Here is a 26929-nt window from a genome sequence, read left to right on the forward strand (position 1 = left end):
AGCATACAAAGTGGCAAAGATTGGTGGGAGACTAGAGGACTGGGAAATCTTTAGGGGGCAACAGAAAGCTACTAAAAAAGCTATAAAGAAGAGTCAGATAGAGTATGAGAGTAAACTTGCTCAGAATATAAAAACAGACAGTAAAAGTTTCTACAAATATATAAAACAAAAAAGAGTGGCTAAGGTAAATATTGGTCCTTTAGAGGACGGGAAGGGAAAGTGGAGCTGAGTCCACAAAAGATCAGCCATGATCTCATTCAATGGTGGAGCAGGCTCGAGGGGCCAGATGGCCTACTCCTGCTCCTAGTTCTTATGTTCTTAATTCTATCTTTTTAACCAATTTTGTCTACTCTTGCTGATGCACTCACATTTATAGAACATAGAACAGTACAGCACAGAACAGGCCCTGCGGCCCTCGATGTTGTGCCGAGCAATGATCACCCTACTCAAACCCACGTATCCACCCTATACCCGTAACCCAACAACCCCCCCTTAACCTTACTTTTTTTTTAGGACACTACGGGCAATTTAGCATGGCCAATCCACCTAACCCGCACATCTTTGGACTATGCTCTGTCCCTTCCCACTCTGTTTATCATTACCTTGCATTACTGACTGGTGCTTCCTCCTTAACTTTCCAAATCTCCCCTCATGTGAACTCGCCCCACACTATTTAGTTGAAAGCCCTCTCGACAGCCCTAGTTATACAATTCATCAGAATACTGGTTCAGGTGTAGTGCAGGCCTTGCAAATTGTACAGCTCCTTCTTTCCCCAGTACTGGTGCCATTGCCACATGGATCAAAACTCATTACACACACAACAATCTTTGTGCCATGCATTCAACTCTCTGATCTTATTTACCCTATGCCAATTTGCTTGTTGTTCAGGTAGTAATCCACAACCACCTTTGTGGTTGTGCTTTTTAATTTAGCCCGAGCTGCTCATACGTCCTTAGCAGAGCCTCTTTCTATGTCCTACTCTATCATTCATACCCACATTCAGCTGGCAGCACTTTCGTCTTTGAGACTGTGGGATCAAGTCCCACTCTAGGGATTCAAACATAAATATATAAGCTGACGCTCCAATGCAGTACCAAGAGACTGCTGCACTGCTGGAGTTGTTAGCATTTGGATGTGACAGAGGCTAAACTTCCCTCTCATTGGCAAAATACTATAAATATTTCAAAGTAAGCAAGAGAGTTACCCATGATGTCCAATGCCAATATTTATCCCTCAATCAGCAAAAACAGACTATCTCGCCATTGCTATTTGTGGAAGCTTGCTGTATAAACATTAGCCGCCACGTTTCCTACATTTGCAAGAATGATTACACAACAAAGGTATGGCATTGGCTGTAAAGCACTTTGGGACATGCTGATGTTGTGCAAGGAGTTATATAAAAGCACTTCTTTCCTTCATCATCACAATTCTCTGAACTGTGTAACTAATATCAGTGTGACTAATAATTTAGGTCATTAATTAAGATTGGCCCAGATAAACATTATCCTGCATTCATGCATCTCAGTTGAAAAATGTGTGGCACACTGCTATCAATATACAAATAAATCTAGCATCAACACTGAAGTAGCTTCCTGTCCAGTTGTCAATCTAGAGGACTAATTTTAGCACACACTTGTGGCTGCCACTGACGATCCCGTCTGTTTGAAGTAACAGTTTGTAAAGCTGTTCCAGATGTTCTCAATACTTACAGCACAGAAATTCTCTGTAGACCATACACTCAACATTTCCAAAGTGCCACAAAGTATCCTAAGTCACCAGAACTGAAGATTTCCATTTTCTCTCTCAAGAAACACTAACTTCCAGGGATCCTTTTGCAGTTTGTAACATGAAAAATGTGTTTTGAAATGTCTAGTTTTCCATTCCAGGGAGAAAGACATCATCCCTTTACAATTCCCAGTAGAAAGATTTGGTCATTTGAACAGGGACCCAGAAAAAAAATGTGAAAATTGGGAGAATCAGACATGCACACAAAAATCAGACCTTTTGCTGAAGTTAAATAATTTGGATTGTAAAAAAAAAAAGGCCTCAACAGCTTCAACTGTTATTGATCCAATTTTGTTTACAAGACTTCATTTGAGAGCAAGTCTTGGCTGTTAGAAATACTGTAGATTGCTATCCTACACATCTTTGGGTTGTGGGGGCGAAACCCATGCAAACACAGGGAGAATGTGCAAACTCCACACGGACAGTGACCCAGAGCCGGGATCGAACCTGGGACCTCGGCGCCGTGAGGCAGCAGGGCTAATCCACTGCGCCACCGTGCTGTCCTCTGGAAGGATTTCTTACCCTCCAGTTTATACAAATTCTCTGTTCATCCAACAGGACAGATGCTCATAGACAAGAATAACCCAAAAAACCATCTGATCTCAGAAGTCAGAAAAATGTAATGCTGCAACCATCTGTCTCGGTTCATCCAACTTGAAACAAGAGATTACTTTCAGGGTAGTCAAAGCAGCTGATGGGCTGGGAGTGTCCAGAAACAACATCAACAACAAATACTGGTATAACTAACACCAGTAACTGAAATGTAAAGCTTTTTGATGCCAAAAATGTTATAAGAAATTTGCATCAGTGCTTAAAATGATTCAATAGTATTTGTACAAAGAAGCTATTTTCACAGTGGGAGAATCTAGAACAATGGAGCACATATGTTACAATTAATGCCCAGCCATTCAAGAGTGAAATCACAAAGCACTTTTCACACAACGGTAATGGAAATACAGGACTCTATCCCTTGCCCAAAAAGACTGTGGATGCTGGGACAATTGAAATTTAAGACTGAGGTTGATAGAATTATGTTAGTTAGGGATAACAAGGGACGTTTCAAAGGAGAGATAAAAAAGAGCGGAGGGGCAGATCAGTTGTGATCTAATTGAGTGGCAGAACAGGGGGAAGGGGCTGAATGGCATAACTCCTGTACTCAGCCACTGTATTAAGTTGCAATTTTCAGGATAGCTGCATATCTGCAATATCAACATGCCTTCTGTATCACACACGCTCTGTGCTTATTAAAAAAAACTAATCTTAGCTTCAAAGCATTCACTGCCAATTCATAGTGTCAAACTAATTGTTTCAACCTATAAAATGCTCACTTTTAAAATGCTGTTGCCTAATCCCATGCAGCATCAGAAATATAAGAGATCCCCCAATTACTTAATTTATTTGATGTTAAGGTGCAAAGACCAGGAAGGAACCGGGCTTGATCTCTCAACTGTATATAACAAGCAGATCTGGCTCCAGGTTAGGGAGGAAATCAATTGTCAGATTCAACCCACCCAATACGCTGAAAGCCCATGTGGCTGTTGAGTCGACAAGGTTAAGATCAGTTGAGGCCTGATCTTGAGAAATGAGAATGCTCACATTCAAGATTCACACGTGCATGGCCATTTGTGCTCAGTTTAAAAAGCGACCAGCACCTCTGGAAATGCAACCCAGCAAGAAGGTGATCAGCTTCGGAAAAGATGGACGGAAGCTGCTACGTGGATGAAAAGCATTCAAACAAGTCTGCGTCAATTTGAAGATTTCAAACATAATCTGGGTGTTCAGTTTAAAGATAGTCAAAAATGTAAACCTGTCAAGCAGCCTTCTCAAAAGCTAAACCTTCACTCACCTGATCTCATTTTAGTCATAGTTCAATGGTGCAGCAGAATTAAAACATTTTCCTTTTATTGCATCCTCCTTGCTATCACCCCAGCCCAATATCATACACAGGTGTATTTCCTACACCATCCCCTGGGGAGCTAGGATTCAATTTAACACAGCTGAGCCAGTTCAGTTATAATAATAGGTAGAACGTCTAAACCAAGATCAAATGAGGCAACTATGTTGTGAACCCAAGTAATCATACTGTCAGATTGATTCAGAATATAGCATTTGGCTTCTAATAAGTAATGTCATCAAAAAATATTCAAGGCTGATGAAACCGAAGAGCCAATTCAGCCTGCTACCTAATCTCATTCAGTTTGATGCTTTTGGCTTTGGTACAAAGAGAACATCCAATAGGCTTGCGTGATCTCAGATAGTGTGAGGGGCTGTTGAGTACCCCTTATCCGAAATGCTTGGGGCACAGTGTATATCAGATTTCGAACTTTTTCAGATTTCAGAATATGCTGTGCATGTGCGGCGCGTGATGGGAACTGCGCATCTCCCAGGAGCCTTGTGGAATTTCCCATTCATGATGTCAGGTCGGCGCTCAAAAAAAAGTGTGGATTTAAGAAATGTTTTGGGTATCGCAGAAGGGATGCTCAATCTGTACTAGCTTTGTCAGCAGGATTGCGCCATATTGAGATGCAGCTCCAACATCTGTTCTCTCCAACCCTGTTATTCCACCCGGGTGAGACTAACAGCGAGCACACGAGGAAGGGATGGACAAGACACAAACATCATCTCATGGACGTGTTCCTCAACCTTGCTAAAACAGCAATTTGTAGTTCCAGGAGGGGCAGAGTTTCTGTGACTAAATGCCTCTCTTCCACGGAATCACTGTGAGGCAGCAGTGCTAACCACTGTGCCACCCAAATCCACATTGGAACCCCCCCCCCCCCCCCCCCGGGTGGTCGGGGCAGGCAATGCTAACCTGCCAGGACCGTGCCAGATTTGCACAGTCAATAAGCGGTGCCTGAGGGGGTCATGCCCATCAAAAGCAGTTATGAGGTTGAGGGGTGAAGTGAAGGGGAGGGGTAATGATGGATGGGGAGGGTGATGGTGGGGGGTCCAGGATAGTTGGGGAGGGTGAGTGGGGGTCATGATAGATGGGAGAGGGTGAGGCCCATGAAGGGTAGAACTAGCACAGTGGTTAGCACAGTTGCTTCAGAGCTCCCAGGTTTGACTCCCAGCTTGGGTCACTGTCTGTGCAGTGTCTGCGTGGGTTTCCCCCGTGTGTTCCGGTTTCCCCCCACAGTCCAAAGATGTGCAGGTTAGATGGAATGACCATGATAAATTGCCCTCAAGTGTCCAAAAAGGTTACGTGGGCTTACTGGGTTACGAGATAGGGTGGAGGCGTTGGCTTAAGTAGGGTGCTCTTTCCAAGAGCTGATGCAGACTCGATGGGCCGAATAGACTCCTTCTGCACTGTAAATTCTATGATTCTATGACCCCATAGCAGGTCACTTGGGGGTGGATGAATGGGTGTGAAGCGGGATTACAGTGGGCTAAACAGCTGGCTTGTAATGCAGAACAAGACCAGCAACGCGGGTTCAATTCCTTTACCAACCTCCCCGAACAGGCACCGAAATGTGGCGACTAGGGGTTTTTCACAGTAACTTCATTGAAGCCTACTTGCGACAATAATAGATTATTATTATGCCTCTGTGATGAGGGGGACTCACGTTAACCTTTAGTGATGGGCGACGGTTGCCTCTCGAGGTTGGGTATGTTCCCCATGTCGGTGGGGGATTGCATTGTCCCTGGGTCGCGGGGGGGGGGGGGGGTTGGGAGACCAGCAAGCACACTGAGATTGCAGCATCTTTTCAAAATTGCGTCTTGATGTCGAAGGAGCCGGTCTTGCTGGCGTTTAGTTCCACACTGCAGAAAAAAATTCTAAATATGGGATTTACCGGTGAGAAGCTCTCCAAGCTCAAAACAAATGACTGAGTGTGGGTGAATACTGGTCTGGGTCTCAGCAAAAAAGTTGGCAGGAAACTCCCAGATAAATATTGTCCAAAATTACACTTGGTCTCCGCTCGTGGAAACCAGGGAGGCCTCACCGGGAGAATGCGGTCTCAAGCAAGCTGTACATATTTACATGAGCATAATGGCTCATTTAAATATGATTATTTTGCACCAGGCATCGCAAGTCGGGTGGCTCGCGATTGGCTCAGAGCCTGGTGCAAAACATGTTTTCGGCAATTGGATCGGTTGCCGGGAGGCAACGCAGCAGGAAATCAGGTCCCATGTTTCGAGGAATGACCAAGGCTTTTGTCAGTCAGCCATGAGCGGCTTTGTTAGGTGCCTTTGTTCGGTAATTACAGGCAGTCTGCCCAGGGGTACATAGGGTGGCATGCTGGCACAGTGGTTAGCACTACTGCCGCACAGCTCGAGGGACCTGGGTTCAATTCCAGCCTCGGGTAACTGTGTGGTGTTGGCACTTTCTCCCCTTGTCAGCATGGGTTTGCCCTGGGTGTGCCGGTTTCCTCCCACAATCCAAAGATGTGCGGGTTAGGTGGATTGGCCATGCTAAATTGCCCTTTAAGTGTCCAAAAGGTTTGGTTGAGTTACTGGGTTATGCGGATAGGGTGGTGGCATGGCCTTAAGTAGGGTGCTGTTTCCAAGGCTGGCGCAGACATGATGGGCTGAATGGCCTCCTTCTGTACGGTAAATTCCATTGATGACTACAGTGTAGAAGGAGGCCATTCAATCCATCAAATCTGCACTGACCCTCCAAAAGAACCCTCCACCCAGGCCCACTTCCCCATGCATTGATCTTTGCCAATCCACCTAACCTACACATCTTTGGACCAGAGCCCAGATTGCTTTGATTCACATACTGTTGTACATATCGATATTTAATAATCTTTGTCACAAGTAGGCTTACATTTTTAAAAATAAATTTAGAGTACCCAATTCATTTTTTCCAATTAAGGGGCAATTTAGCCTGGCCAACACCTGCACATTTTGGGGTTGTGGGGGCGAAACCCATGCAAACACGGAGACAGTGACCCAAACTGGGAATTGAACCTGGGACTCTGTCGCTGTGAAGTAACAGGGCGAACCACTGTGTTACATGATATTTCAGCGTTACAACAATGTTAAGTTGTCCAGATACTGGAGGATCTAGTGCATTTACAATCAGAGGAACTCTGGTTCCGACACAATCATTACGACCACAATCAAATATGAAATCAGACACTTGTTGTACAGTGCCTGCTGCTTCCTCTACTCTCACTACTGGATGTTCCTATTTGGCTTTCCACCGTTGCACTTGATTTACTGTAATAGAAACAGAAAGTACTGAGAGAAATTCAGCAGGTCTGGGATCCTCTAAGTAGAGAAAGAGTTTTAAATCTCCTCAATATTTTTCTTTTACTTGACTTACTGTTGGGTGACTAGTTATCTCAAACTCGTTACCTTGGCTCTTCCAACCTGCAGCTTCCTCCGTCTCTCTTCGTCCTCCATGATATAGGATATTTTGAGTGGAGGTCCCCTCTTCTAAGTGTGTGAGCCACTTCCTCTTTTTCTCTCCCTCTCTCTGGCACACAAATTGGTTGAGTTACCGCTTGCCAGGGTATCTCTAACACCATTTGCATCTGCACCACTCACTTTGCAAACACCCCATCCCCAACTACCGCCTCAATACTCCCTCATTCCCTCTGCAACGGCTTCTTGCTCTCCGCTTTCAACATGGCTGCCATGACTGACAGCGCCGTTGGCCTGGCCCAGCCCACCCCACCAATCAATCTTCCCGCTCGCACGCCCGACCCCGCCCTCTCGCTGAACCTCCACCAATCCGACAACCGCAAGTGCGCCTGGCCCCGCCTTTCCACGTGACCCCCCCCCCCCCTTGGACCCCGCCGAGGCAGCCCAACCGTTATTCACTCCAACCAATCGCGCGGCGCCCGGTTCTCGCCCAATCAGATTTCAAACACTGAACCACACACAGAAGCCAATTGGCCTGCCGCTTCAGCCAATCAGGAAAAGACATGGGGGCATGCGGGAAATTCAAGTGAGCAAATCAGCCACCCATCAGCCAAGCCTTTCCACAGAGACCGCCAGAAACTCAGGTCGGCGGCGGGAACTCAGCTGAGCGGGTTCCGGACCGCGCGCGGCCGGGTCGTTTGTCCACAAAATAACCGACAGGGTTGCTAACGCCGCAGAGTTGAGAGACTATTATTTTCGATGCTGCTGCTTTGAAAAGTTTTCTTATGTTATGTGTTGGGGGGGGGGGGGGGGTGTGGCGTGGCGTAAACAGCGAATCCTACCAGATATTTACCAGAATCTTTGAAGGTGGCAGAAGCTGAAAAGGCGGTGTTCTTTAAAAGAAAACACAAATAGTTGTGGATTAAAGCAAATGACTGCGGATGCGGAGATCTGAAATAAAAACAGAAAATGCTGCACAATCACAGCAGGTCTGACAGCGTCTGTGGAGGGCGGAGGGAGCTAATGTTTTAAATCTGGATGACACTTTGACAGTTCTGGATCTTTTTGATTGTGGAGCATAAAAAGGAGATAATTGCTGAGGCTCAACCAGTGGTGGTCTTGTGCTCAGCTCTCATCCCCAATGAAATCACGCCCCTCACCCTCGCCCCACAGAACCCAAAGGCACAAGTCACAAAAATACAGATTGATCATTGATTAACTGCTTTAATGCTTTATATAAAACACACCCTTTAGCTTTGTCCCGCTCCAGCTTTACTCCCTCTCCAGCTTTGCTCCCCCCTCAACTTTGCCTTCACCCCAATTTTATCCCCATCCTAGCTTTGCTCCCTATCCCGGCTTTGTTCATTTCCTCAACTTTGCGTCCTCTCAGTTTTGCCACCCTCATTCCCAGCTTTGCACCCTCACTAAGTTTTATCCTGTTTCCCACTTTTATCCCCGTCTCAAATTTTCCTCATTCCAGCTTTATCCCTTGTCTAGTTTTGACCCCTTTCCAGTTTTGCCCACCTTGCATCTCACCTTGATGACCGCCTCACTGCCTGGCTATGGCCTGATCAGCCATCTGCAGCTCTGTCCTGGGGGTTGAGTCACCCCAGCTCCCCTCTGATGGCCTTACCCCACTGCTGGCTCACGATGCCTGGCTGTGGCCTCGCCAGCCCAGGCCTCGGCCGCCCGGCTTGGGGTTCAAGTTAGCCCTCTGCTCACCTCAACGACAGGCACGTTGCACCTCACCTCGCTGCCGGCTGACTGGCTACGGTTTTGCCTGCCCAGCCCTCCTCACCCCTGGCCTGGGGATCTAGTCACGCTTGCTCCCCTTGATAACCTCGCCTTGATGCTGGCTCAAGCTGCCTGGCTATGGCATCACTTGCCCAGCCCTCAGCCCTGGCCTGGATGTCCAGTGGCTGGGATGTGTTGAGAAGTCACACATGAAGTGGCTCTCCTCCCGCAAACCTGAAAAATAGGCACATTTTGCCCGAAAAACACCTGCAAACGATTACTATTTAACATCCACCATCAGCTGGTGAATCGGTACTCTTCCAGGTTGAAGACCACTTGAAGGAAGCGCTGAGGGCACGGAATGTACATTTTAAAAAATGTTTCCAATTAAGGGGCAATTTACCGTGGCCAATCCACCTATCCTGCACATCTTTGGGTTGTGGGAGTGGGACCCACGCAGACACGGGGAGAATGTGCAAACTCCACACAGACAGTGACCCGAGGCTGGGATCGAACCCGGGTCCTCTGAGCTCTGAGGCAGCAGTGCTAACCAATGCCGCCCAGTAACACCACTACTGCCAGAGCTGAGTGGGTCTGTGACAGGTAGTGACGGAACAAATAAGAGAAAAAACATACTAGACCTCATCCTCACCAACCTCCTGGCATTATCCGCAGGAGGGACCACCACACAGTCCTTGTGGAGAGGTGGTCCCTTCTTCACATTGAGGATACCGTTTTTGTTGTGTGGCACTGCCATCATGCTAAATGGGATAGATTCAGAACACATCAAGCAACTCAAGACTGGGCATCTATGAAGCACTGTGGGCCTTCAGCAGCAGAATTCTACTGAGCCACAATCTGTAACCGCATCAACCTTGGTTCATTGAAATGTGCAGGACAGCATGCCAGGAGCAACATCAGACATTCCTAGAAATGAGGCATCAACCGGCTGAAGCAGCCGAAGCAACAGAAAGCTCCTACGTGACTGTTTGGAATCAGCAAACTTGTCCATATTTAAGAACTCACCGACCGACTTAAACGTGTATGCCACCACCATCACAGACTTTATCAGCAAATGTGTAGACGACTGTGTGACAAAGAAAGTAGTACGTACGCACTGCTGCCTCATGGCGCCGAGGTCCCAGGTTCAATCCTGGCTCTGGGTCACTGTCCGTGTGGAGATTGCACATTCTCCCCGTGTTTGTGTGGGTTTCACCCCCAACAACCCAAAGATGTGCAGGCTAGGTGGATTGGCCACGCTAAATTACCCATTAATTGGAAAAAATGAATTGGGTACTCAAAATTTGTTTAAAAAAAGAAAGTAGTACGTACATTCCTTAACCGGAAACTATGGCTTAATCGGGAGATTGACTCCCTACTGAAGGCCAGGGCCGAGGCTTTCAAGTCAGGCGACCCTGATTTATACAAGAAATCCAGGTATGACCTCTGCAAAGTTATCAGGATGCCAAGAGACAATCAGACCAAGCTAGAGTCACAGACTGGCGTCATGGACTCTCGTCGGTTGTGGCAAGCCTTAACAAGATAACAGGCGACAAAGCGAAGCCGAGCAAAATCTCCAGCAGCAGCGCACTCCTCCCCAATGAACTCAATGTATTCTATGCTCGGCTCGAGTATGAAACCATCAAACCGCTGTCTACTGCCTCTAGCCCCGGACACACCCACTGTCACAGCTTCCGAAGTCAGATCAGCCTTCTTGAAAGTGAACCCTCGGATTGTAACAGGCCTGGACGGAGTCCCTGGTTGTGCACTCAGATCCTGCGTGGACCAGCTGACATGTATTTGCGGACATCTTCAACCTCTCCCTACTCCATTCCGAGGTCCCCATCTGCTTCAAGAAGACCAGCATCATACCGGTGCCAAAGAATAACCAGGCAACGTGCCTCAAGGACTGTCATCCGGTGGCCTTGACATCGATTCTAATGAAGTGCTTTGAGAAGTTTGTCATGAGGCACATCAACTCCATCCCAGAATGCCTAGATCCACTGCAATTCGCATAGCACCACAACCGGTCCACAGCAGACGCCATCTCCCTGGTCCTATAACCATCCCTGGAGTATCTCAACAACAAGGACTCCTACATCAGACTCCTATTTATTGACTACAGCTCCGTCTTCAACACCATAATCCCAGCCAAACTCATATTAAAGCTTAAAAACCCTAGGACTTGGCTCCTCACTCTACAACTGGATCCTCCACTTCCTCACCCGTGGACCACAATCAATACGAATAAACAGCGACACATCCTCCACAATAGTCCTCATTACCAGGGCCCCGCAAGGCTGCGTACTTAGACCCTACTATCCTCCCTGTACACACATGACTGCGTGGCAAAATTTGGCTCCAACCCCATCTACAAGTTTGCTAACGACAGGATCGTAGTGGGTCGGATCTCAAACAACAATGAATTAAAATACAGGAGGGAGATAGAGAACCTAGTGGAGGGGTGTAATGACAACAATTTCTCCCTCAATGTCAGCAAAACTAAAGAGCTGGTCATTGACTTCAGGAAGCAAAGCATTGTACACATCCCTGTCTGCATCAACGGAGCCGAGGTGGAGATGGTTGACCGCTTCAAAATCCTAGGTGTGCACATCACCAAATATCTGTCCTGGTCCACCAATATCGACATTACGACCAAGAAAGCACAACAGCGCCTATACTTCCTCAGGAAACTAAGGAAATTTGGAATGTGCACATTGACTTTCTAATTTTTACAGATGCACCATAGAAAGCATTCTATCTGGCTGCATAACTCTTCCAACTTCTTCCATCGGGCAGGAGATACAAAAGTCTGAGAACATGCACTAACAGATTCAAAAACAGCTTCTTCCCTGCTGTTACCAGACTCCTAAACAACCCTCTTTTGGGCTAGCATGATCTCTTCACACATCTCGACTGAGTAGTACTACTGTATGCTTCACCTGATGCCTGTGTCTATGTATTTACTTTGTGTATTTTATGTTTGCCCTATTGTGTATTTTCTTTTCAAGTACGGAATGATCTGTCTGAACTGCATGCAAAACAATACTTTTCACTGTACCTCAGTACACGTGACAATAATCCAATCCAAGCTACAACACAGGACTACTTGCATGCCAAACAACATAAGCAGTAAGTGATAGAGCTAAGCGATTTCACAACCAAAGAAGCAGACCTAAGCTCTGCAGTCCTGCAGCATCCAATTGTGAATGGTGGCGCACAATTAAACAACTCACTGGAGGAGGAGGCTCCACTAATATCCCCATCCTCAATGATGGAGGAGCCCAGCACAGCTGTACAAAGACAAGACTGAAGCATTGGCAATAATCTTCAACCAGAAGTGTCGAGTGGATGACCCAACTCGGTCTCCTCCAGAGGTCACCAGCCTTACAGATGCCAGTCTTCAGCCAATTCACCCCCACGTGATATCAAGAAATGGCTGAAGGCACTGGGTATGGGCCCCGACAATTTTTCAGCAATAGTACTGAAGTCTTGTGCTCCAGAACTCACAGCACCCCTAGCCAAGGTGATCCAATACAACTACAACACTGGCAATGTGAAAATTCGCCCAGGTATGTCTTGTACACAAAAGCTGGAAAAATCCAACCCGGCCAGTTACCACCCTATCAGTCTACTCTGAATCATCAAGTAGTTATGGAAGATGCCATCAACAGTGCTATCAAACAGCACTTAAGTGGGTGATACAGTGGTAAGCACTGCTGCCTCACAGCGCCAGGGACCTGGGTTCAGTTTTGAACTTGGGTGACTGTGGAGTTTGTACATTGTCCCTGTGTGGGTTTCCTCCGGATGCTCCGGTTTCCTCCCACAGTCCAAAGATGTGCATGTTAGGTCAATTGGCCACGCTAAAAAGGTGCACCTTAGTGTCCAAAATATGTTAGGTGGCATTTTGGGGATAGGTTGGGGGAGTGGGCCTTGGGAGGGTGCTCTTTCCGAGGGTTGGTGCAGACTTGATGGGCCAAATGGCCTCCTTCTGCACTGTAGGAATTCTATGAACCTGCTCACTGGTGTTCAGTTTGGGTTCTGTCAAGAGCTGAAGGTGAGGCAAGAGTGACATCAAGGCAGCATTTGATCGAGTATGGCATCAAGAAACCTTAGCAAAACTGGAGTCAATAAAACTGGGGTGAAAACTCTCCACAGGTTGGTGCCATACCTAGCCCAAAGGTTGTGGTTGTTGAACATCAGTGACCTCCGTTCCAGGACATCACAGCAGGAGTTCCTCAGAATAGTGCCCTAGGCCCAACCATCTTCACATGCTTCATCAATGACCTCCATTCCATCATAACGTCAGATGTGGGGATGTTCACTGATGATTGTACAATGTTCACCACCATTCGCGACTCTTCAGACACTGAAGCAGTCCACGTGCAAATGCCGCAAAACCTGGATAATATCCAGGCTTGGCCTGACCAGGGGCAAGTAACATTCGTGCCACACTAGTGTCGGGCAATGAGGATCTCCAATAAAAGAGAATCAAACCCTCGTCCCTTGACAGTCATTATCATCGCTGAATCCCCCACTATCAACATCTCAGGGATTACCAATGACCAGAAACTGAACTGCACTAGCCATATAAATACTGTGGCTACAAGAGCAGGTCAGAGGTTAGGAATCTTGCAGCGAGCAACTCACCTCCTGACTCCCCAAAGCCTGTTCATCACCTACAAGGCACAAGTCAGGAATGTGATGGAATACTCCCCACTTGCCTGGATAAGTGCAGCTCAAACAACACTCAAGAAGCTCAACACTATCCAGGACAAAGCAGCCCACTTGATTGGCACCCCTTCCATAAACATTCACTCCATCCACCACCATCAGTGAACAAGATGCATTACAGGAACTCATCGAGGCTCCTTTGACAGCACCTTCCAAACCCATGGCAGCTACCATCCAGAAGGACAAGAAAAGCAGCTACCTGGGAACTCCACCACCCGGAGGTTCCCCTCCAAGTCACTCACCATCCTGACTTGGAAAAATATCACCGTTCCTTCATTGTCGCTAGGTCAAAATCCTGGAACAGTAGTGGGTGCACGTGCACTACATGGACTGCAGTAGTTCAAGAAGGCAGCTCATCCACCACCTTCTCAAGAGCAATTAGAGATGGGCAACAAATGCTGGTCGAGCCAGTGCAGCCCACATCCCATAATATTTTTTTTAAATGTTTTTAAGACAAGGAACGTTGGTTATATTCTTCATTGAGATGCTCAAAGCTGTGGAGTTTGTTATGACTGTTTCCAATTATTTCAGATAATTGATGTAAAAAAAGCCAGATGAAGAGGGAGAATTTCTTTTATGCAGCCAATTGTCATCGGGAATAGACTGCCAGAAAGGGTAGTGAAAGCAGATTGAATGGTAAATTTCAAAAGGGAAGGGCATTTCCACAACAAAAGGAAAATATCATAGACTATAAAGAAACAGCAGGGTGGTGGGACTTATCAGTAGCTTTTTCAGAGAGCTAACATTGCTGTGAAAATTCAAATAGCTTCTTATGCTTTGCATTTCCCTAATTGCCCATTCGGACTTGCCTGTGAGAAGGTGGAGCTGAAGTTGATTGAACCTTTGCCATCTATGTGCTGTGGTTCCCACAGTACTTTTGAACAGTAGGCTCCAAGAATGACCAGTGACAATGAAATAATGGTGACTATGTCGGAGATAGGATGATGTACGACTTGAGTGATCGTGTTTTCATGCACCTGTTAGATGGTGGAACTGCTGTTATAGTTCATACATCTTGAGTGGTCCCTCAGCGTTGAGGATAACTTGTTTCCACTCTGGGGTGGTAGGTTTTGCAGTGGCTGAAAAGTCCAATCTTTGATGCAGACTCTGCCACACGTTTGGATGGTGGTGCTTGATGAGGTGGGTGGATGGGACGTTCTGGATTTTGTGCTCTTCTTCCACGGTTACACTTGGACTCTTTGTGGTCCACCCTACAATGCCCGAGGTGATTGGCACCTTCATGGATGCTTTTTCTCCAGCTTGTGCGTTCTGAGGCAAGCAATTCCCACCTGTCAGTGTGGATGTTGCATTTACTTAGGGTTTTTAAAAATATTAATTTAGAGTACCCAATTCTTTTTCTCCATTTAAGAGGCAATTTAGCGTGGCTAAATCCCACTTACCCTGCACTTCTTTTCGGGTTGAGGGGGTGAGACCCACACAGACATGGGGGGAATGTTTAGGGGCTGGTTTAGCACAGTGGGCTAATTAGCTGACTTGTAAAGCAGAACAAGGTCAGCAGCACGGGTTCAATTCCCATACCAGACTCCCCAAACAGGCGCCGGAATGTGGCGACTAGGGGCTTTTAACAGTAACTTTATTTGAAGCCTACTTGTGACAATAAGCGATTTTCATTTCATTTTTCATTTTCATGTGCATTTAGGGAGACTTTCAGAGTGTCCTTAGCGTTTCCTCTGCCCCCCTAGTGATTGCTTGCCATTAGAGCTTGGAGTAGAGCAGTTGTTTCAGGAGTCTTGTGTTGGGTATGCGGGCAATGTGGCCCGCCCATCGCAGCTGGTTGAGTGTGACCAATGCCTCGATACTGGGGATATTGGCCTGGGAGAGGATGCTTATGTCAGTGCCTATCCTGCCAGTGGATTTGCAGGATTTTGCAGCAGCGTTGGTGCTATTTCTCCAAGGATTTGAAGTATCTGCTGTACATTGCCCATGGTTCTGATGCAGGAGGGTGGGGATCACAGCTGCTCTGTAGACCATGAGCCTGGTGCTGGGTTTGAGGTCTCAGTCTTTGAACACTCTGTTCCTCAGGCATCCGAAGACTCACCGGCACATTGGAATCGATGTTGGATCTCGTCGTTAATGTCTGCTCACACTGAGGCTCCCGGGGTATGGGAAATAATCCACACTGTCCAAGGACTCACTGTGGATCTTGATAGTTGGGGGGTAGTTTTGTGCAGCAGGAGAGGGCTAGTAGAGAACCTTAGTTTTCTGAATATTTAGTCTGAGGTCCATTCTCTCATGTGTCTCAGCGAATGCATCGAGGATGGTTTGTAGCTTGGCCTCTGAATGTGCGTACTGCAACTCGACGACAAGAAGTTGGAGTGGTCTTGGTTATGGCCTGGAGGTGTCCAGTAGATTAGTTTATCCAGTAGGTTAGCTCCACTCCAGCGGGGAGCTTCAGGATGACAGGATGGAGTGTTGCTGCAAGGAAGATGGAGGCGAGTGTTGGTGCGATGATGCAGTCCTGTTTCATCCCAGTTTACACACATATTGGGTCTGTTTTGTTTCTTTTGGTCAGGATCATGGCTTGCAAGTCATTGTGGAGCAGGGGGAAATGGTGACGATTTTCTGCAGGCAGCAGAGGATGCTCCACAGTCCCTCATGGTTGGCAGAGACAAAGCCTTTGCAAGATCGAAGAAGGCCATGAACAGAGGCTGATGCTACTCCCTGCACTTTTCTTGGATTTGTTGCGCGCTGAAGATCATGTCCATTGAGCCTCTTGACAATCGGAGAGGAGCTCTTCAACCACTGGGAGGAGGTGGTTGAGGAGTATTCTCGCGATGAACTATCCTGTGGTAGAGAGCAGGGAAATCCCTCTGTAATTTCCACAGTTGAACCGGTCTCCTTTCTTGAAGATTGTCACAACGGAGGCATCGCTGACATCACCCAGCATGCTCTCTTCCTTCCAGACAAGGGTGATGAGGTTATGGGTTCTTATCAACAGTGCATCTCCGTTGTATTTTAGTACTTCTGCGGGGATTCCATCTGTGCCAGAGGTCTTGTTGTTGTTCAGTTGTCGGGTGGCTTTTTCAACTTCACGTTGAGCTGGGGTTGTGCTGAGATGGTGGTGGTAGCGTGCTATGGGATGGTGTCGATGGCTCTTGTGTCGAAGGCTGTATCTTTGTCGAGGAGGTCCTCGAAGTGCTCTCTCCAGCAGGCATTGACTGCTTCTCTGTCTTTGATGAGCACCTCTCCATTTTTGGCTCTTAGTGGGATGGTCCCCTGGACCTGAGATCATTTTGATTGTGCTTGTAGGCGAGTTGCTGAGTCTCCTGCGCTCTTTCCACCCACTATCTGTTCTTTAGGTCGCGGGTTCTTATCGCACCTCAGCTTTCAGTTGCCTATGGGTTTGTTTCCTCTCACTCGAGTTTTGGAGGAGCTGCCAGTTCAGGAACTTGCGGTCGAGATCCTGGATCTCTGATTGTTCTTATCAAACCAGTCTTGGTGTTTTCTAGTCGAGAGCCTGAGCGTCTCCACGCAGGTTCTCACTATGACGACTCAAGGCAGACCAGGCACTGTGGGCGATCTGCGGCTTTGGCTTGTTGGTTGTCACCAGGTTAGCTGTGAGGTGCCGGCTGAGTATCCTTCTTCTCGTGGATCTTTGCATCCAGCGATATTGAATCTCCTGCGGCAGAGTTTCTTCTGCCTGTGTCGCCGTGGGGCCAGGACGATAGAAATGGTAGAGCGGATTGTCAGTGGTCATTCCAGCAGTCATCAGTTCCAGTCGTGGCACGGGTGATGTGAATGTCTTTGCAGTCGCTTGCCCGGACGATTATATAGTCTATTAGGTGCCAGTGCTTGGAGCGAACCAAAGTTCTATACCACTCCAAAATGACCTCACTGCTTTTATAATCTATGCCTCAATTGATAAAGGCAAGTGCCCCCCATATGCCCTTTCCATCACCCTATTAACCTGCCCTTCTGCCTTCAGAGATCTATGGACAAACACGCCAAGGCCCCTTTGTTCCTCTGAACTTCCCAATGGTAAGCAATGTAATTTAAAAGAAAACTTGAGTCATTTTGTTAATCAAGGGATAAATATTGACCAGCTCATTGGGTAGAAGTCCTCTTTCCTTTGAACAGTGCCAAGGGACCTTCAAAATCCATCTGGAAAGGACAGCTGTTTAACATCTCTTCCTAAAGTTGGCACCTCCAATAATTGTTAGCCTGGTTTGAGTCTCTAGAGTGCCTTCGGCTTCAACTTATTCATTGCTGCAACTGAGTTAAAGGCAAAACTCAACTTTTAAATAGACATCCTCTTATTCAGATGTATTGAACAAATCAAGTCCTCTTTGTGTCTACGCTTTATTCACTGCAATAAGTCCAAACTCATATAGGTGAATTTGAGGTCACAGCAAGCAGCTGTTATGAAGGGGGATGAGACAAGTAAGACACGGTGCAATTTAACAGCAAAGTTTCTAACTGTCATTTGTGGAGGGTCTGACTGGGAGTGTTCCCCATCACTATCTAACAACACTTAAATCACTGTTTTGGGCCCTGGGGAGTTTCTCACAGGATTACCCCACACTTGGAATTTTTTTTCATCACTGGGAAGCTGAACTTGGAGATCGGGCCACCATTTTGAACGGGTGTCCCAATCTCTAAGTAACCTTCCCCCCCCCCCCCCCACACACGCACACACACGGGCAATTTCAGCCCCCCCCCCCCACCCCCCCTCACACACACACATGGGCAATGTCTCCCCCCCCCCCCCAAAGTAACACTCCAGTATGGGGTCTCTTGGGGGGGGGGGGGGGGGGGCCTCATCCCCTCTCAAGACCCCAACTCATCATCCACCACTAAGGCCCCTTCTTACCTGCCCTGCACCCCTTCATATCGCCCTCTAAACTCCTTTCATGGGCCTCCTAGGGTCCTGACTCTTCGCACTGGCACCCAGGCACACTTGCACAGGCACCCTGGCAGTGCTCCTGCCAGCATTGCAATGCTACCTGTGCACCTTGACAGTACCAGTATGGCAGTGCCAAGATGCCTGCATTCCAGGGGCCACTCTGCATTATCCCTGACCACCTAGGGGCTTGAGATAGCCTGGGAGCTCCCCCAGTGCTATTCTGCCTGTTCCAGGTTTGTGTGGACCAGTACTGAACGGTGCACAACTGTGACCTCCCTAGGGAGTCCAGTAGCTAGTGTTTAAGTAGGCCTTAAGCAGGTTTATGGCCGGGCAGCATGGTGGCACAGTGGTTAGCATTGCTGCCTATGGCGCTGAGGTCCCAGGTTCGATCCCGGCTCTGGGTCACTGTCCATGTGGAGTTTGCACATTCTCCCCGTGTTTGCGTGGGTTTCACCCCCACAACCCAAAAATGTGCAGGGTAGGTGGATTGGCCACACTAAAATTGCCCCTTAATTGAAAAAAATAATTGGGTACTCTAAATTTATTTATTTTTTAAAAGTAGGTTTATGGCCTACTTACGCATGCGTTGCTTGGTCCGCCCATTGTGGTGGGACTTGGGTCGTTCCCGCGAGGCATTGTGGCTGTCAGGAAGCCCGCAGGTGACTTCACCAGGTATCTACCGGCCAGGGTTGACTTCTTTATTTATTTATTTTTTTAAACAGACAATTTTATTGAGGTACTTTTTGGCATTGTAAACAGTAACAATATACATTAGTCTGCAGATACCAATTACAAAAAACATAGTGCAAAAAACAGTTCCTCTCTCGCAAATAGACCCGCCTATTCTTCCCCCCTGCTCTACACAATTGTACCCCCCCCCCCCCCCCCCCCCCGACGATTAGTTCCCCGCGAAGCAGTCGATGAATGGTTGCCACCTCCGGGCGAACCCCGATAGTGATCATCGTAAGGCGAACTTGATTTTTTCCAAGCCGAGAAAGCTTGCCATGTCCGACAGCCATACTTCGGTCTTTGGGGGCTTCGAGTCCCTCCAGGCCAACAGTATTCGTCGCCGGGCTATCAGGGAAGCAAAGGCCACAACGTCCGCCTCTATCCCCTCCTGTACTCCCGAGTCTTCTGACACCCCAAAAATCGCCACCTCTGGACTCATCGCCACCCTTGTTTTCAATACCCGGGATATGACATCCACAAATCCCTGCCAGTTTCCCCTGAGTTTTGGACACACCCAGAACATGTAGACATGGTCCGCTGGTCCTCCCCCACATCTAGCACACTTGTCCTCCAGCCCATAGAATTTGCTCATCCAGGCCACCGTCATGTAGGCCCAGTGAACTACCTTGAACTGAATCAGGCCGCGCCTGGCACATGCTGCAGTTGCATTTACCCTCCTCAGAGCGTCTGCCTGTACGCCTCCCTCCAACTCCCCACCAAGCTCCTCCTCCCACTTAAGTTTCAGTTCTTCGGTCCCTGTGTCCTCCGCTCCCATAAGCTCCTTATAAATATCCGAGATTCACTCCTCTCCTACCTCACCCCTGGAAACTACCCTGTCCTGGATCCCCCTTGGTAGAAGGCGTGGAATGGACGGGACCTGTCTATGTACGAAATCCCGCACCTGCAAGTACCGAAAGTCATTCCCCCTTGCCAGCCCAAACTTCTCCTTCAGCGTCCTCAAGTTCGCAAGCTCCCTTCCAGGAACAAGTCGCACATCCTTCCCACCCCCACCCTCCGCCACACTCTAAACCCACCATCCACCTTCCCCGGGACAAATCGGTGGTTGTCACATATTGGGGACCAGACCGACGCTCCGACTTGAAAAATGAAAATCACATTGTCACGAGTAGGTGACAATGAAGTTACGGTGAAAAGCCCCAGTCGCCATATTCCGGCGCCTATTCGGGGAGTCTGTTACGGGAATCGAACCGTGCTGCTGGCTTGCTTGGTCTGCCTTCAAAGCCAGCAATTTAGCCCTGTGCTAAACTTCCCCCGCATGCTTCCTTCATTGGCCCCAAATCCGCAAAGCCGCCACCACTATAGGGCTGGTGGAGTACCTGGCCGGCGGGAGCAGCAGGGGAGCCGTGACCAGGGCTACCAAGCTGGTGCCCCTGTATGAAGCAGCCTCCACCCGCTCCCAAGCTGACCCCGTACCCACCATCCATTTCCTCATCATGGCTATGTTAGCCGCCCAGTAGTAGTTGCTGAGGTTCGGCAACGCCAGCCCCCCTCGCTACGGTTCCATTCCAGCATCCCCCTCTTTACCCGCGGGGACTTCCCCACCCCAACAAATCCCAGGATGATTTTATTGATTCTTTTAAAGAAGGACCGCGGAATGAAAATAGGGAGACACTGAAAAATAAACAGGAATCTCGGGAGGATGTCATCTTCACCGTCTGTACTCTCCTCGCTAGTGACAGCGGGAGCGCATCCCACCTCCGAAACTCGCTCATTTGTTCCAACTGCCTAGACAAGTTCAACTTAAGCATCTTGCTCCAGTCACGCGCCACTTGTATTCCTAAATACCAAAAACTTTCCCCAACCAGCCTAAACGGTAGCTCCCTCAGCCTATTCTCCTGACCCCTAGACTGCACCACAAACATCTCGCTTTTTGCCATGTTCAACTTGTAGCCCGAAAACCAGCCAAATTCCCCTAGGATTTCCATAATCCCGTCCATCCCTGCCGCTGGATCTGACACGTACAAAAGCAAATCATCCGCGTAGAGCGAGACCTTGTGTTCTATCCCCCCCCTGACCATTCCCTTCCATCCCCTTGCCGCTCTCAGAGCAATTGCCAGCGGTTCTATGGCCAACGCAAACAGCAGTGGAGAGAGGAGGCATCCCTGTCTTGTCCCACGGTGTCGTCTACAATACTCAGATGTCGTCCTGTTCGTCCTTACACTAGCCTCCGGGGCCTGATATAGCTGTCTAACCCAGTCCACAAAGCCTTCTCCAAACCCAAACCGTCCCACTCCGCCCAGTCAAAAGCCTTTTCGGCATCCATTGCCACCACTACCTCCACCTCTCTGCCCTCTAGGGGCATCATAATCACATTGAGTAGCCTTCTTAGATTGGCTACCAGCTGCCTGCCCTTAACAAACCCTGTTTGGTCCTCCACAATCACATCTGGTACGCAGTATTCGATTCTGGATGCCAGGATCTTGGCCAGCAGTTTAGCGTCCCCGTTAATCAAGGAGATTGGCCAATAGGACCCACAGACCTCTGGATCCTTGTCCATCCCGCGAGATGGTGGCTTGCGACATCGTTTGGGGGGGGGGGGGGGGTAGCACCCCATTGTCCCTCGCCTCGTTGAACACCCTAACCAGCACCGGCCCCAGTATACCCACAAACATTTTGTAGAACTCCACTGGATACCCGTCCGGCCCCGGGGCTTTACCCGACTGCATGGCCTTTAGGCCCCCAATTACTTCTTCAGCTCTAATCGGGGCCCCCAGCCCCTCTACCATCCCCCTGCCCACCTTTGGGAAGGTCAGCCCACATAAGAAGCGCCTCATCCCCTCCGGCCCCGTGGGGGGTTCCGAGGTATACAGCTTGCTGTAAAAGTCCCTGAATACCCTGTTCAGTCCTGCCGGGTCTCCCACCCGGTTCGCTGCCCCGTCCACTAACGTCCCTATTTCCCTGGCTGCCTCCCTCTTCCTAAGTTGCTGTGCAAGCATTCTGCTGACTTTCTCCCCATACTCACACACCGCGCCCCTGGCCTTTCTGAGCTGCTCTACGGCCTTCCCAGTGGATAGCGCCCCCAGCTCCGCCTGCAATCTCTGTCGTTCCCCAAGTAGCTCTGCCCTCGGGGACTCCGCATATTCCCTATCCGTCCATGTCATCTCCTGCACCAGTCTGTCCATCTCCGCCCTATCCGTTCTGTCCCTATGGGCTCGGATTGAGATCAGTTCCCTTCTCACCACCGCCTTCAGCGCCTCCCAGAGCACCGCTGCTGAGACTTCCCCTGTATCGTTGACCTGCAGGTAGTCCTGCATGCATTTCCCCACTCTCTCACACACCCTCTCATCTGCCAACAATCCCACCTCTAACCTCCATTGTGGGCACTGGTAACTTTCTTTGCAGACCTGCAGGTTGACCCAATGTGGAGCATGGTCCGAAATAGTGATCGCCGAGTATTCTGTATCCCTCACCCCCTCCAAAAAGTTCCTACTCATAATAAAGAAGTCAATACGAGAAAATACCTTGTGAACATGTGAATAGAACAAGAACTGCTTCCCCGCCGGCCGGCTGATTCTTCAGGGGTCTACCCCCCCCCCCATTTGTTCCATGAACCCTCTCAGTTCTCTTGCCATTGCCGGGACCCTGCCCGTTCTGGAGCACGACCGGTCCAGGTCGGGATCGGGGACTGTATTAAAGTCCCCACCCATAATCAACTTGTGCGAATCAAAGTCGGGGATTTTCCCCAGCAGCCTTTTGATGAAATCTACATCATTCCAGTTTGGAGCGTAAACATTCACTAGGACCACCTTCACCCCCTCAAGCTTGCCCCGGACCATGGGAAATCTACCACCCCCATCCGCAACTGTGCTGCCGCCTCAAATTTAACCCGTTTGTTAATCATGATCGCAACCCCTCTGAGGCTGTTTAGCTCACTGGGCTAAATCGCTGGCTTTGAAGGCAGGCCAGCAGCACGGTTCGATTCCCGTAACAGCCTGCCCGAATGGGGAATGTGGCGACTAGGGGCTTTTCACAGTAACTTCATTGAAGCCTACTCGTGACAATAAGTGATTTTCATTTCATTTCATTTCTGAGCGTCAAGCCCCGAATGGAAGACCTGGCTAACCCAGCCCTTCCGTAATCTAATCTGGTCCGCCACTTTCAAATGTGTCTCCTTCAGCAACATTACATCTGCCTTCAGAGCCCATAAATGCCCTCTTGACCGGCCCGTTTAATCCTCTAACATTCCAGGTGATCAGCCTGGTTGGAGGACACCCTGCCCCCCCCCCCCCCGGCCGATCAGCCTGGTTGGAGGACACCCTGCCGCCCGCCCGCCCCCGCCAATCAGCCATCCCCCTTCTTGAGCCCACCCCCTGCCCATGTGCCGTGCCTCCCCTGGTCCGCCTCTTGGCAGCTCCCACCCCCGACCTCTTCCCTGTTACCTGGTTCAGTTCCCTCCCTTGTCAGCATAACATGTCTTCCCCCCCCCCACCCCCCGTTGACTAGCTCAAAGCAGCTAGCCTGGTGGCTCCCAACTCCAGCGCCACCATGTCTCCCACCTATTGTCCGCCCACTCTCCTCTCTCTCTCTCTCTCTCGAGCAATCGCTCTGGGACCGAAAGAGAGAGAAAACAAAGAACAAAGCTCGCCCCCACAATAGTGCAATTCAAACTGCGTAATGAGGTGGGCGCTACTACCCACCCCCCTCCCAACATTCCCAGAAAAATAGCAAAAAGAACCCGAACAGCCCCCCAGCACCCAATAACTTCAACTTTAACTGTAACTTTGGCTTTAACTTTAAAACAGGCAAACACAAACACACGAACACCCCCAGTTTTAAGTAAAAGAGCATGCCGAACGGCATCGCTAACACGAAGGGCAATCCGCGAACAAATGCAAACATCCCTTAATACACTAACTTGAATCCATAGGTCCTCAGTTCGGCACCAGTCCATGCCCCCTAGCCAAGTCCATCACTTCCTCCGGGTCGTCAAAATAATGTTGCTGTTCCGGTATGTGACCCAAAGTCGCCCCGGGAAAAGTAGCCCGAACTTGACCTTTTTAAACAGGATCTCTTTAATTTGTCTGTAGGCTGCCCTCCTTCTGGCCACCTCCTGGCTCAGATCCTGGTAGATGCACAGGACAGCTCTTCCATGAGCAGCTCTTCGTGCTCGTGGCCCACTGTAGAACCCACTCCTTGTCCACGAACCTATGGAACCTGACCACCATCGCCCGGTGCCGCCCCCCCCCCCCCTCGTGGCTGCCTCACCTGCACTCTGTGTGCCCTGTCCAGCTCCAACGGATGCGGGAAGAAATCATCCCCCCACCAGCTTCTGCAGCATGTCTGCCACATATGTCGTGGCATCCACTCCCTTGGCCCCCTCCGGAAGCCCAATGATTCTCAGACCTGTGAGACCTGTTTTCCACGTCCTCCAGCTTGTCCATCAGCCTAGCTTGCTGCTCCTTCAACTTTCTAATTTCCACATCCGCTACCATTTTGAAATCCGCCTGCTCTTCCACTGTCTTCTCCAGTGCCTGGACCTTCTTATCCTGAGCGCCCAGCCTCTGATCCAGTCGCTCCACCGCTTTCTGGAGTGGTTCCAAATTATCCCGCTTCAGTGCTGCGAAGCTCTCTTTCATGACCTTCACCATGTTGTCCAGTGCTGTCTGGACCGTCCGTTCCGTGGTCTGTTCATCGGCCATCTTTCTTCCCACTTGAGCTTCCACACCACCTTTGTTCAGCCCCTTCTTTGCCTGTTTTCGCTCCCTTCTGCTCCTTCAGTCCATACAACTCTGTATGGATTCAGATCTAGAGTGCTATTGTTTTTCACTCCAGCGCTCAAAAGTTCAACAAAGTCGGGGGAATAGGCCTCAAAGTCTGACCGGAGTCAGAGTCACCAAATGTGCGACTTACTCCCTTATAGCCACCACCGGAAGCCAACTTCTTTATTTCAATGTGAACAAGCTGTTTCTTATATTGACCAAATGACCACACAACCAGTATATCTGTTCAAAAGACAGTTTATTAATAAACACAAGACTTATCTCTATGTGCAATGATACACGTGGCTACGCACCAAACTATATCTAATAACTAAGATGACCTTTACTTAACTTCGGGGTGACCGGCTCTGATGCCTTTATCTGTGTCCACGTGGGTCGGTTGGAAGTCGTCAGGTTGGTCTCGGCTGGGCTCGTCCTTCAGGTAGCGATCGCAGGTCCTTGATGTGCTGCAATTGGTCGCACACAGGTCGGTCGAAAAGAGGCTGATCTCTCAGTTTGCAGTTCCTGTTATTCTCCTGTGTTTTTGCGCCTTTGGGGAGGTTTAAACTCCAAATCCAATGGATCGATAGGGTTTTGATCACCCTTATTGATCCTGGCCAATTAGGGGGCGGATACCTCAATGGCTGGGTGGGTCCTAGCTGTCATTGTCCCAGGCACGTAGGCCTTTCCAAATAAGGGGAAGTGGCACTAGTTAGTCTGCTACTGTTGCCATTCCTTGATTCGAGTTCTATTGTCCTGGGAACAATTGTGATTGACCTTTAATAGGCGCAAGTTTCTGTCTGTCTGGCTCCTTTGCACAATACACAGAGGCTGTGTACTTGTCTGTGCCCCAAGTTGACCATAATTCCCATGGTCCTTTGGAGGTGGCCATTTTAGATGGCAACACCATGTTGCACCCACAATCTAGTTATAACATGGATGATGCCAGGGAAGGGAAGACGATAGTTATGGAGGAAAGTCAGAGGCACAAATTTTCACAAATGAGGAAGATTCTATTTTGAACGAAAACTTCAAAGAGTTTTGGTAAAATAAAATTAAAGTGCTGTTAAAAACTCAGCAGGTCTGGCAGCATCTGTGGAGAGACAAACAGTTCCCATTTTGAATCGAAAAAGATTCTTCTTCAGACCCTTCGGGAAAACTTTCCAAAGCATTGGAATGGCTTGGACTGATAAAACTCTTATTTATTCTGAAAGTTAAGTGCCTCTGATGAAAGTCTCATGGCACATGGTACCTCAAGGGGGGCAGCATTGTTCAATATACCAGCCACATGTTAATTGAGAATCAAAGATGTGCATAATTGCATGTAGTTGAAAACAAGACATAAAGTTTTGTTGGGCTTTTGGTGTCAACAGTTATATTTGAGTAATGCTCGTGTATTTGAACCTCATGTTTGCTGAAACAAAGTTAGTAGGCCTGTTAAGTTTAGGAGCTTGCAGAAGCAGGGAGAAAAGCTCAGATAATGCAGTTTGCTTAAATAAAATTGAGAATTATGGAAGATGGAGAAAGAGCATAGGAACATAAGAATTAGGAGCAGAGTGGGTAGGGGGTCGGGATTGAAGGCACTAGCGACAGCGCCGCTCCCGATGGCCCAGGAGAGATACTCAGGGTGTCCGGTAATAATGGCTTTGTTGGGCAGCATGGTGGCGCAGTGAGATAGCCCTGTTGCCTCACGGTGCTGAGATCCCAGGTTCAATCCCGGCTCTGGGTCACTGTCCGTGTGGAGTTTGCACATTCTCCCCGTGTTTGCGTGGGTTTCGCCCCCACAACCCAAAGATGTGCAGGGTAGGTTGATTGGCCAGGCTAAATTGCCCCTTAATTGAAAAAAAAATGAATTGGGTACTCTAAAAATTCAGCCCATTGAGCCTAGTCTGCCATTCAATTAGATCATGGCTGATCTCTTCCTGGTCTCAAATCCACTTCCCTACCTGTTCCCGATATCCCTTTAACCCATTAATAAAATCAGAAATATATCTATCTTCGTCTTGAAACCATTTAATGACTCAGATTCCACTGTACTATGGGGCAGCGAGTT

The 26929-nt window shown here is 48.7% G+C and overlaps 1 protein-coding gene across 5 annotated transcripts in view; it reads right to left on the reverse strand.

Moving 5' to 3' along the window:
* Positions 1 to 7368, reverse strand: part of pcnt (pericentrin) — a 352612-nt gene extending 345244 nt beyond the window's left edge. For 4 of the 5 annotated variants that reach the window (XM_038786588.1, XM_038786581.1, XM_038786572.1 and 1 more), the window contains exon 1: positions 7087 to 7368. In XM_038786588.1, coding sequence (XP_038642516.1) covers positions 7087 to 7134 — 48 coding nt within the window. In that variant the 5' untranslated portion in view covers positions 7135 to 7368. The remainder of the gene's footprint in view (positions 1 to 7086) is intronic. The other variant, XM_038786597.1, reaches the window with a different exon arrangement.
* Between the last annotated feature and the right edge of the window lie 19561 nt (positions 7369 to 26929).

The sequence above is a fragment of the Scyliorhinus canicula genome, chromosome 2 (assembly GCF_902713615.1).
Source record: "Scyliorhinus canicula chromosome 2, sScyCan1.1, whole genome shotgun sequence".
Classification (NCBI taxonomy): Eukaryota; Metazoa; Chordata; class Chondrichthyes; order Carcharhiniformes; family Scyliorhinidae; genus Scyliorhinus; species Scyliorhinus canicula.